This window comes from Vipera berus (genome assembly GCF_964194415.1).
Source record: "Vipera berus genome assembly, chromosome: 1".
Taxonomy (NCBI): domain Eukaryota; kingdom Metazoa; phylum Chordata; class Lepidosauria; order Squamata; family Viperidae; genus Vipera; species Vipera berus.
In genome coordinates, this window is record NC_138202.1 from 87,653,940 (window position 1) to 87,666,374 (window position 12,435).

General features: G+C 42.5%; 1 protein-coding gene across 2 annotated transcripts in view; it reads right to left on the reverse strand.

Annotated features, from left to right (window-relative positions):
* Window positions 1–6,659, reverse strand: part of TPCN2 (two pore segment channel 2) — a 106,651-nt gene extending 99,992 nt beyond the window's left edge. For both annotated transcript variants that reach the window (XM_081312904.1, XM_081312903.1), the window contains exon 1: window positions 6,172–6,659. In XM_081312904.1, coding sequence (XP_081169030.1) covers window positions 6,172–6,334 — 163 coding nt within the window. In that variant the 5' untranslated portion in view covers window positions 6,335–6,659. The remainder of the gene's footprint in view (window positions 1–6,171) is intronic.
* Between the last annotated feature and the right edge of the window lie 5,776 nt (window positions 6,660–12,435).

Below are 12,435 nucleotides of genomic sequence, written 5' to 3' on the forward strand. Positions count from 1 at the left end.
TTGTTAGAAGGTCACAAAAGGGGACCGCATGACCCCAGGATATTGCAACCGTCATAAATATGAGTCAGTTGCCCAACGTATGAATTTTGATCGTGTGACAAATGAAGATGCTGCAATTGTCCTAATTGTGAGTCACTTTTTTCAGTGCCGTTGTTAACTTCGAATGGCCACTAAATAAACTGTTGTTAAGTCAAGAACTACCTATATTGCCCACTCTTTCAATCACAGGATTTAATGTCTATACAAGAACAAGCTTAACGTCCCTGATAACCACGATGAGGTGGTCACTGACCTCGAGCCAGACATCCTAGAATGTGAAGTGAAATGGGCCTTAGAAAAGCTGAGCAACAACAAAGCTAGTGGAGGTGACAGTATTCCAGCTGAGCTATTCAAAATCTTAAAAGGCGATGCAATAAAAGTGCTACATTCAATTTGCCAGCAAATTTGGAAAACTCAACAGTGGCCACAAGATTGGAAAAGATCCGTTAGCATTCCAATTCCAAAGAAAGGCAGTGCCAAAGAATGTTCAAACTATCGCACCATTGCACTCATTTCTCATGCTAGTAAAGTTATGCTTAAAATCCTACAAGCTAGACTCCAGCAGTGTGTGGATCGAGAACTACCAGAAGTAAAGGCAGGATTTCAAAGAGGCAGAGGAACTAGAGATCAAATTGCCAACATACGCTGGATCATGGAGAAAGCTAGGGAGTTCCAGAAAAAACATCTACTTCTGCTTCATTGACTATGCTAAAGCCTTTGATTGTGTGGATCACAACAAACTGTGGCAAGTTCTTAAAGAGATGGGCATACCAGACCATCTTATTTGTCTCTTGAGAAACCTATATGCGGGCCAAGAAGCAACAGTGAGAACTGGACACGGAACCACTGATTGGTTCAAAATTGGGAAAGGAGTCCGGCAAGGCTGTATACTGTCGCCCTGCCTGTTTAACTTATATGCAGAGCACATCATGACAAAGGCAGGGCTAGATGAATCAAAAATTGGAATTAAGATTGCCAGGAGAAATATCAACAACCTAAGTTATGCTGATGACACCACTCTAATGGCAGAAAGTGAAGAAGAACTAAAAAGCCCCTTGTTGCAGGTGAAGAAGGAGAGTGCAAAAGTTGGCTTGAAACTTAACATTAAGAAAACCAAGATCATGGCATCCAGCCCTCTCAATTCCTGGCAAATAGATGGGGAAGAAATGGAGGTAGTGACAGATTTTATTTTCGTGGGCTCCAAGATCACTGCAGATGGGAACTGTAGCCAAGAAATTAAAAGACACTTGCTCCTGGGAGGAAAGCCATGGCAAATCTAGACAGCACACTAAAAAGCAGAGACATCACCCTGTCAACAAAAGTGCGTATAGTCAAGGCTATGGTCTTCCCAGTTGCAATGTATGGCAATGAAAGTTGGACCATAAAAAAGGCTGAGCGCCAAAGAATTGAAGCCTTTGAACTGTGGTGCTGGAGAAGACTCCTGCGAGTCCCTTGGACTGCAAGGCGATCAAACCGGTCAGTCCTAGAGGAGATCAACCCTGACTGCTCTTTAGAAGGCCAGATTCTGAAGCCAAAACTCAAATACTTTGGCCACCTAATGAGAAGGAAGGACTCACTGGAGAAGAGCCTAATGCTGGGAAAGACTGAGGGCAAAGACTGCCAGCATCAACTTCCCCCCGCCCTGTGCGTTCCCAGAGAGGGCCTCCTCAGGGTGCCACCGATCAGAGAATGTCGTTTGGTGGCCCCCAGGGGGAGGTCCTTCTCTGTGGGCACCCCGGAGTTATGGAATCGGTTGCCGGTCGAGCTCCGGATGGCGCCCGACCTTCGCTCCTTCCGATGCGATCTGAAAACACATTTATTTGAACAAGCCGGCTTGGCCTGATGGGGGATGGGTTGGGTTTTTATTGTTCTTAATATTTGTATTTACTGTTTTTACCTTGGGCATTATGTTTAATTCCTTTTAACTTTTGTATTTTTGTATTTTTATACATTTGCCCTGTTCACCGCCCTGAGTCCTTCGGGAGAAGGGCGGTATATAAATAAAATTATTACTATTACTATTACTATTATTATTATTATTATTATTATTATTATTATTATTATTATTATTATTATTATTATTATTATTATTATGGGACGACAGAGAATGAGGTGGCTGGATGGAGTCACTGAAGCAGTAGGTGTGAGCTTAAATGGACTCCAGAAGATGGTAGAGGACAGGAAGGCCTGGAGGAGCGTTGTCCATGGGGTCATGATGGGTCAGACACGACTTCGCAGCTAACAACAACAACGATTAACCTCATTGCCTTTCTGAATCTGATCCACCTTCTTTGAATCCTTAAAAGGAAGTGGATCCAGCCACCACAAACCAATTTGGTTTGAAAACAATTCCTGTGGTTGCAGTTAAAAGCTGCATGTCTTTTGAATGTTTGAATAGCCACATCAAGAGTCTAACTTGCAGTCATTTTGCACTCAACTACCATACCATTCATACACTGTGAACAATCCAGGCGTTCTGATTCTATTCACAGGTATTTTACTTTATTATCTTAAGTACAGAATTTTACGTTTGTCGTTTATAATTCTATTGTTTTTCAGCTCATTTCTCTAATCTAGGAGCTTCATTTTGCATCATGTTTCTGATACTAATCTTCCACATTTCTGTAAAGAATTTTATCCACTCAGTCACTATTCAATTAATATTTTAAAATAACATTTTAAGTACAAAGTTGTTCTAAGTAGAAATGCTACAGGCATCAGCCAAGCAGTCTTTTGCAAGCTACAGCCGTACTGTTGAACAATTCTGTGCTCTTTCACAAAGTCAAACTAGTTTTTTTTTGTTTTTTGAAAATTTTATTAAATATACATTTAAAAACAAAAGTGGACATGATTCAACTTCCCTAGCTACAACACTACTATTAGTATTATCTTATGTTACAGAAAGAAATAACAAAAACCTAAAATACAATCTATAACAGGACAGAGTATAAAAAACTGTACATATAAGATCTGTCGGGTTTTTTAGTAAACTGCCATTCAGTCCTCAGCGTTATATTTACGTATCTTTCAGTTATGTCCATTATATAGATGCTAATAAAAAATCCTTACATTATCAACCAAACAATGTTCATCTCAGCGATCCTCCTTAACTCTAACCAATTGTACAAATTTTGCCAAATTTCATAATAACTCCGTTTCGTTCTTATTTTTGATCTCTAGGGTTAACCTGTCCATTTCAGTGCAGGATAAAATTTTATCTATTATTTCTTCTTCAGTGGGTGTTTCCTTTCTTTTCCATTTTTGGGCATATGCCAGTCTTGCTGAGGTTAAGATATATACTAATAAGTAGAGAGATGCTTTACTGAGATTATCGTTAATAATCCCAAATAAAAAGATTTCTGGTTTTAAATCTGGGGTTCCCTTTAAAAATGGGATTTCCCAGTGAAATTTTCTTATCCCCCTCTCAGGTTATAATATTGCCTCTGCAAGTATTCAAGCCATGGAATATGTCACAGGATGTGATGAGTATAATCTGAAGAAGCAGACTGCCGTGTGAAATTCTCCAGTTCAGTTTCAGGTGGCTACACTCTCCATTCTCCTCTAGGATAACCTATTCCTCCTGTACTTTATTGCCTCCCAACCAACAAATGAGACCACTGAGCATTTTCAGTCTTGAGTTCCACTTGTGGGGATTTTTTCTTTCTTTCGCATTCCTACAAACGGAAACCTCATTTTGTAATATTAAACATTTTGAGGATCCCTACCTTTCGCCACCAAAATAGATCTTAGCTGATGCCTCCCTCTTGTGCATGAAGAATGAGGTCCTGTTCACAAAAACAACGCAATAAGAGACATAGAGGATATGATCGAAGGAACCAGATTTTAATCTCAAGTCACAGCAGGTGATCCAGAGCATAACATTACTCCATGTGGCTGCAGCTATTGTTTCACTGCAACTTGGGAAATTGCTCTGTTTCCTGGTTCCATCTCTACAGCTAACAGCAACCTTAACTTCATGACATTCCAAGCCACTGTTTCTAAGTTTGAATGTTCACCCAAAGCACAAGCAGTAGAAATTGACGGCAGTCTTTCCCAATCTTTCTCATTCTTCGTATTAACTGGGTTAGAAATCTCCTCACTACAAGCTACAAAAGTCACCGTTGGGAGGGTCCAATACATCCAAAGGGCAACAAGATGCCCAAAGTTATTCTACCATTGCTGCTCTTTTTTTTCCAAAAATACCTAACCTTTTTTCAGAGTAGAGGTAGTCCTCGACTTTACTACCATAATTGAGTCCAACATTTCTGTGATTCAGCAAGACAGTTAAGTGAGTTTTGCCCCATTTTATCACCTTTCTTGCCACAGTCCTTAAGTGAATCACTGCAGTTGTTAAGTTAGTAAAACGGTTGTTAAGTGAATCTGGCTTCCCCACTGACTTTAATTGTCAGAAGGTTGCAAAAGAGGATCACGTGACTCCAGGATGTTGCAACTGTCATAAATATGAATCAGTTGCCAAGCATCCGAATTTTGATCACAGGGCCATGGAGATGCTGCAACACTCATATAAATGTGAAAAACGGTCATCAATTTTTCAGTGCCATTGTAACTTCAAAGAGTCACTGAAGAAATGGTTGTGAGTCAAGGACTATCTGTAAAGCTGGTGATGACCTATAAAGCCCTAAATGGCATGGGTCCAGATTACTTACGGGAGCACCTGCTACCGGCGTCAACTTCCCTTCGTCCAGTGCGCTCCCACAGAGAGGGCCTCCTCAGGGTGCCGTCGGTCAGAGTGTCGGCTGGCGGCCCCCAGGGGGAGGGCGTTCTCTGTGGGTGCAGCAGACTTTTGGAATCATTTACCGGTTGAGCTCCGGATGGCTCCTGACCTTCGCTTTCCGCCGTGACCTGAAAACTCACCTATTTGAACAAGCCGGCCTGGCCTGATGGGTTTGGGGTATTTTAATTGTAATTTTAATTAACTTTTTATTGTAATTGGGCTATTCTATTTAATTCTCATTTTAACTTTTATATATTGTATTTTTATTGCATCTTATTGCCCTGTACACTGCCCTGAGTCCTTCGGGAGAAGGGTGGTATAAGTGTGTGTGTGTGTGTGTGTGTGTGTGTGTGTGTGTGTGTGTGTGTGTGTATAGCTCTTATACCTTCAATTCTACGTGGGGAAAAACCCGAATGACCAAAGATCTACATACAAACACCCGCGAAAACCTCAGAAAACATATAGATAGATAGATAGATAGATAGATAGATAGATAGATAGATAGATAGATAGAAGAAAGAAAGAAAGAAAGAAAGAAAGAAAGAAAGAAAGAAAGAAAGAAAGAAAGAAAGAAAGAAAGAAAGAAAGAAAGAAAGAAAGAAAGAAAGACAGGGCCCTGCCATAACCCAACTGAGTCCACTAGAGATTATGCCACGTTTTAACAGGGGGACTGCTACATCAACCAGTAAAACAGTTGTTCCCAAATAGCAGCTGGTTTCAAAACTTGAGCATGCATCTTCTGCCCTGTATAAACTGCCATGCCCAGATGTCTTAGTGGTGATGATTCATGTCCTCAGAAAGGAAATGAGAGGCTGTGTCCACAGAATACATTAAGCCATAATTTATCTGACCCCAAGTGGTTGCACCCAAGCAAATGCTCCCTTACAAAGTGGCTGGGCTCATCCCAGAGGCTTAAACTCAGAACGTATCACCTAATGGCTCTAGGCATTGTATAAACTTGGCACTCTGTTCTGATGCACTTACTGTTATAACTGTTCCACTGCAGAGCCTAAACTGGATCTCTGTGATCCACTCCAGGACCAACAGAGACACCGAAGCTCTGAACACCGCTGATCATATAATTACGAGGACAGATCCAAACTTAGTTGGCAGTGGGTCTGCAAAGCACAGTCTTTCCTCTCCATGGGCCAAGCCCAATCTCCCTACAGGAACTTGGAACCCGGCAACCGATATCCCAGCCACGATTTTAAGAATCCGTTCTTAAACGGATCGAAAGCCTCGGGAGCTCTCATTCTGATCAAGCCCCGGCTTGGGATAGCGGCGACGGAGGTCTGAGTTTTCCTTCGCCAACCCTCCTCGGCCTGCATGCAGCGTCCAATTCCTCCCAGGTACCGAGAACCAGCCCAACAGGCACTCCCAATAGTCCCGGGTCTCACCAGGCCCGCCAGAACGTGGGGAGGCGGCCACGGACACGCAGCAGTGTCCATCATCCTCCAGGTCTCCGCGCTCCGTGCCCGAGTAGAGCCGGCGACGCTCGGCGGCCCCTGGCAGCGGAGGCGGCAACAAGGGCTCTTTTTCCAGGCTGCTTCCCTGCTCCATGAATCACAACGGAATCAGCGTACTAGGCAGAAACGGCGCCTGCAGCTGCTCATCTCAGAAAGGCGGCCTGGCCTCTGAGCTTCCGCTCCCGCTTGTGAGAAGCAAAAAAAAACACAACAAAAAACAAAAAAAATGGCACAGCTCCGCCCCGCTACACGTGATCGGGGCGGGGGCGGGGGGGGAAGGGAGAATAGAGCTTTCGGAGCGGTCTTCTGCTTGCGCGACCGCGAGTTGCGGGTTGAGGTTGCTGGTCGTCGGTGGCGTGGTTGACTGTTCGCTGGGAACCATCTCTTTATTTATTTTTTTATTTTAACCCCATTTATATCCCGCCCTTCTCCGAAGACTCAGGGCGGCTTACAATCTAAGCACAAATCAAATGTGCTTAGCAATAGCCTTCATTCTATGTATATGCCTGCTTATTAGGGCTTTCACACACACCCCAAGCGGCATTATTACAAAGTCAGCTTGTTGCCCCCAACAATTTGGGTCCTCGGAAGGATGGAAGGCTGAGTCAACCTTGAGCCTGGTGGGATGCGAACCTGCACTAATTGCAGGCAGCTGGTGTTACTTAAGGAGGCATTAGCCCACTGCTCCACCAAGGCTCCCCTTTCCCCAGCCTCAAAAAGGGGCAGGAGGCCGAGAAATCCTTCCCGGTGCAACAAGAGAATTAAATGGGACTTTTGAAAAATGAACCTTGTCTCTTCCCCGGAGTGTTCTGTTCATGGTCGGGTGCCCGAACGGGATGCAGATTTATTTAAGCCAGGGTGTAGAACTGGCAGGTAGGGGTAGGTAGGAGGGCTGCCTGAGTCCTGGTTCTCACTCCTTGCCTTGAATTGTTTTGCATTCTCTTCAGAATACAAGGAAAGGACGGAACAAGAGTGTTTTATTTCAATTATTGATTTAAAGAGTAGAATTACTGAACATACAATAGAGAGAATGTTATTTTTTTTAATTTTTATTTTAATTCCATTTATATCCCGCCCTTCTCCGAAGACTCAGGGCGGCTTACAAGCTTAGCAGTAGCCTTCATTCTATGTATATGCCTGCTTGTTAGGGCTTTCACACACACCCCAAGCGGCATTATTACAAAGTCAGCTTAATTGCCCCCAACAATCTGGGTCCTCATTTTACCTACCTCGGAAGGATGGAAGGCTGAGTCAACCTTGAGCCTGGTGGGATGCGAACCTGCACTAATTGCAGGCAGCTGGTGTTACTTAAGGAGGCATTAGCTCACTGCTCCACCAAGGCTCATATCAAGGCTCATGTTATGTATCGTGGGGGGTGGAGGGGGATCGATACATCAGGTGACACATCGACCAGCTCAGAGGAAGGGCCCCTGAGTGCACCACCCTCGCCCAACCTGATAACCACACCCCAGAAGAGACCAGACCAACTGGAAGCCGCATAGACCCCGAACAAGTGGAGGATGGCCTCCTTCAGCCGGCCCTGCGGCAGCATCAGGGCATCAGCGGCGGCGGGGATCCGGTGGCCGGACCCAACCCAGCTCAGGAGCACCGTGAGCCAGATGACCAGGCCCAAGGAGAAGCCCCACTCAGACAATCCACCAGACCCCACAGGACACCAGCGTACCTAGCGGACTATGTGTGCAAGTGACCCATCAACCTCGCTGTAATTGTATATAAACATTGTAGATAGTTGTGTTATGTTGCATAGTTGTGAGGGAGGCTCTTCTCTAAGGGGGGAGGGGTGTTATGTATCCAGGTGCAGGTCACCTGCATAACAGAGGCCACTAGGGGGCGTTGGCCTGGACAGTTTGGCGGGAAAACCTAGTTTCGGCGGGAAACCTAGGGCCAACCCCATTGGCTGGCTACCTACCTGGCCAGGTATATAAGGAGGCCAGGTAGCCCTTGTTCACCAGTATGGACCCCTTCAGTAAAGAGCTGAACCTGTACTCCGGCTGGCGTCTCTTCCTTGCGTTGGACCCACTACATTACAGAGAACATTGAATAACAAGAGTTGGAAGGGACCTCGGACTTCTTCTAGTCCAACACCTGTTTGAACAGGAGACCACGGGTAGGCAACCGTGGCTCTTTTATGACTCATGGATTTCAACTCCCGGAATTCCCGAGTCAGCAATTCTGGGAGTTGAAGTCCACGAGTCATAAAAGAGCCGAGGTTGTCTACCGCTGCCCTATACCATTTCAGACAAATGGCTGTCCAGGCTCTTCTTAAAAGCCTCCAGTGATGAAACACGCACAACTTCTGAGGGCATGCCCTTCCACTGGTTAATTGTTCCCCTTTGGGAAATTTCTTCTTAGTTTTAGGTTGCTTCTTTCCTTGTTCCATCCATTGTTTCTTGTCTTTTGGCGCTTTTAAAAATAGGTTGACCACCCCTTCTTTGTGGCAGCCCCTCAGATTTTGAAGCAGCTGCTATCATCTTGTCCTTCTTTTCATTAGACTAGACCAGGGGTAGGCAACCTTGGCTCTTTTATGACTCATGGACTTCAACTCCCAGAATTCCTGAGCCGGCTATTCTGGCTCAGGAAATCTGGGAGTTGAAGTCCATGAGTCATAAAAGAGCCAAGGTTGCCTACCCCTGGACTAGACATACCCAATTCCTGCAACCGTTCTTCATATGCTTATGTTCCCCTAATCATCTTTGTCACCCTTCTTTGCACTCCTTCCAGAATCTCAATTCTGTTTATTTCTTAGTCACACGGGGCAATTTTTTCAATATTTCTTTTTTTAAATCTGATTTGCACAGTGAATTCTATTAGCGATGCATGGGTTGCAGAGACTGGTTCATTTTTCCCCCAAGTACTCTTCGTCACAACATGGAAAAATATGGATAAATATTGTCACAATATGGATAAACATATCAGAACAATGAATATAGATGTGATCACTTTTGTAGCAGATATGTTCTCTACATTTAAATCCTTCTTTAACCTCAGTGGGTTAGGATGTTGAGCTTGTCGATCAGAAGGTCGGCAGTTTGGCGGGTCGAATCCTGACTACCGCGTAACAGAGTGAGCGCCTGTTACTTGTCCCAGCTTCTGCCAACCTAGCAGTTCGAAAGCACGTAAAAATGCAAGTAGAAACATAGGGACCACTACGGTGGGAAGGTAACAGTGTTCCATGCGTCTTTGGCGTCTAGTCATGCCGGCCACATGACCACGGAGACGTCCTCAGACAAGCACTGGCTCTTCGGCTTTAAAACGGAGATGAGCATCGGCCCCTAGAGTTGGAAACGACTAGCACGCATGTGCGGGGGAACCTTTACCTTTTACCTTAACCTTTACTCTCCAGATTTTTTAGATTGCAACTGCCAAAATTTCTACTCAATGCCATCATACCAAATTGAAGAAGTAAAACCAAGGTTATCAAAATACGTTTGTTTTAAGATGAGTACGAGCCCTTCAATATTCAGCAAGAAACAGTAGGATTTCTACTTCTGCTCACGCAGTTTATAATAGCAAGTGTTGTACGGATTGTTAAACATCAGTACATGACAACAGAGATTATGTGAATCTTTCAGAGAAGTCTGCAGGATTAGTCTTTCACAGCAAAACCAGCAAAGAATGCTAAAGGCTAAGACATTTATGTGTGTCTTGGTTTGGTCATCCTTATACATGTGTAAGCTTAAGAAAAAAATCCTTTGGTAAACATCTGGGTGCTGCTTTATCTGAGAGAACTGAGAGGCTGATAGGTATCTTGACAGATAAGAAGGATAAAGGGTTATCTAGTACCAAGTAATGGCAAGCAATTAATCCAACATGCAGAAATCAATGTTCTCTCTTTATCTTGAAGTCCCAAAGTAAAGAAACAATCATGGCTGTATTAAAGAAAATAACTGTGTGAGCACACACAAACGTGGGCATAGGCTGTAACCACATGACATCTTAAACAGCAAACTAACTACATTTTAGCCTCGTATTATGTAGACCCACCAAGGGACACGGTGGCTCAGTGGGTTAGGAAACTAAGCTTGTTGATTAGAAAGTCGGCAGTTTGGCGGGTCGAATCCCAAGTGCCGCATAACTGAGTGCCTGTTACTCGTCCCAGCTTCTGCCAACCTAGCAGTTCGAAAGCACGTAAAAATGCAAGTAGAAAAATAGGGACCACTACGGTGGGAAGGTAACAGCTTTCCATGCGCATTTGGCATCTAGTCATGCCGGTCACATGACCATGGAGACGTCCTCGGACAAGCATTGGCTCTTCGGCTTTGAAACGGGGAAATGACTAGCACGCATGTGTGGGGGAACCTTTACCTTTACCTATGTAGACCCACCCAATATGATCAGTTTATGATTTGACCTATTATACAAAACCAGAAAATTGGGTTGAGTAAACCACAATTCACCATGACTAATCATATTATGCAAACATTACAGACTCAGGCTAGTTCTTCCTTGAAGACTCTTAAGAGTTGCCAGCCAAAAGAGATTCTGCAACTCTTCAGTCTTCTTCCTTAACATAAGAAAAACTATGGAAAATCCAAAATGGAGATACCATCATGGATAAATGAGGCAAAATTATTACATAATACAAGACTAAATCTGGGAGCATCAATGAAGATTCTCAAATCCATTCAGGATCCCCACTGTCATGAGAAGTAAAGTGGTCGTTACTTTTTCTTTTTTTTCCAAGTGCTCTGCTGACAAATCCCACTTCAAACATTGCTTCTCACTCCAAAGCCAATGTTCTTAAACAAAGGAAATGGCTGAAGCAGGATCAGGTTTTAATTGCTCAGTATTCAAAAGTAAGTAAAATCAAAGGTAATCAAGTAAACATTCTTTGAAAATAACTAGAATCAAGGTAAGAGCTGAACATATAAGATCTGTCTACATAACTATTCAGTGATTTAGCATATTGATTTAAGCAAACCTCACGTTTTATGATTTCTATCCAAAATTCCTGAAGGTCTTTTGCAACATGTCATATGCCCATCGTTTGCAACATAAAAATCAGCAGACCTGAGAACGGTTTAAATTATCTTGTGCTTAGGCTGCAATCTTCTATTTACCTACTAAGAAATAAGAACAATGAACACAGTGGCTCTGTCTATATAGACATACAGAGAATCGGGTTTACCAGCTGTTTTTGGACAATTATTATATAAAGCAATTTACTTAAATGTAGTAGAAAAAAAAATATCAATTGCAGCTGATATTTTTAATTTTTTTTCAAATAGTTTATTTCTTAATTTGTGCAATTGTGATACTGTTCATGTTCTGGAAAGTCAAAGCATTGCACAACGTTTCAGTCATGGTCCCATAGTTTTTCGTCAATGGACAGACTTGGAATTTCTCAAAATGGATGCTGTGATTACTGAACCTAGCCAGTTAACTAAAGAAAAATCTTAGATGATGTGTTCAATCATAATCAGTACATGTTAAAGCTTTTATAAATAGCATGAAGATGTATTCCACCAGAGATCACCATGAGTAAAAGCCACATCTACCAGCATAGGATCACACTATTGTAGAATTAAATCATTTTTTTACAAGTGAAGTCAAATAAACAAAGCTTATAAGAGAAACACCCCCACCCCAAATCTTGATGAAGTGGTATATTTTTAGGTCAACTCAAAGTTATACATATAGAAGGTTGTGAATGTCTATAACCAACACATAAAGAAAACATGAGACAATTTTTATATGATAAAATATGAATTAAAAAAATCAAACACCTCTTACAAACAACCCAGTTTTTCAGCAATTAATTAGAACAGGTTTTTGTTGTTTTTAATCTGTTTAGTTTTAAAGTTTTCTTATGGTTTTTGTTTGTAGTTTTGATCTCATTATTAACAGACCAGCAATACCATAGCTGCACCTTGAAATAAAAAAGAAATTTTAAAGTTCTACATGTTCCATTTGTATTTTACATGTTTGTTTTAATAGTATATATTATTATAATTACATCTATTCTTTTTAACGACCTAAGCTGTTTTAGGAATGAGTGGCAGGACCAATCATGTAAATATTTTAAATAATAATTTGATGTTATTGGCTTTGCAACATAATAGTGTCAGCAACATGGTCATAATACCCCTAAGCTGTTGATTTTCATGTTGATTTTCAGGCAGTGGGAGTTAACACCAAACTACAGATCAGCAAGTGTCTGTATTAGTTTCTTAG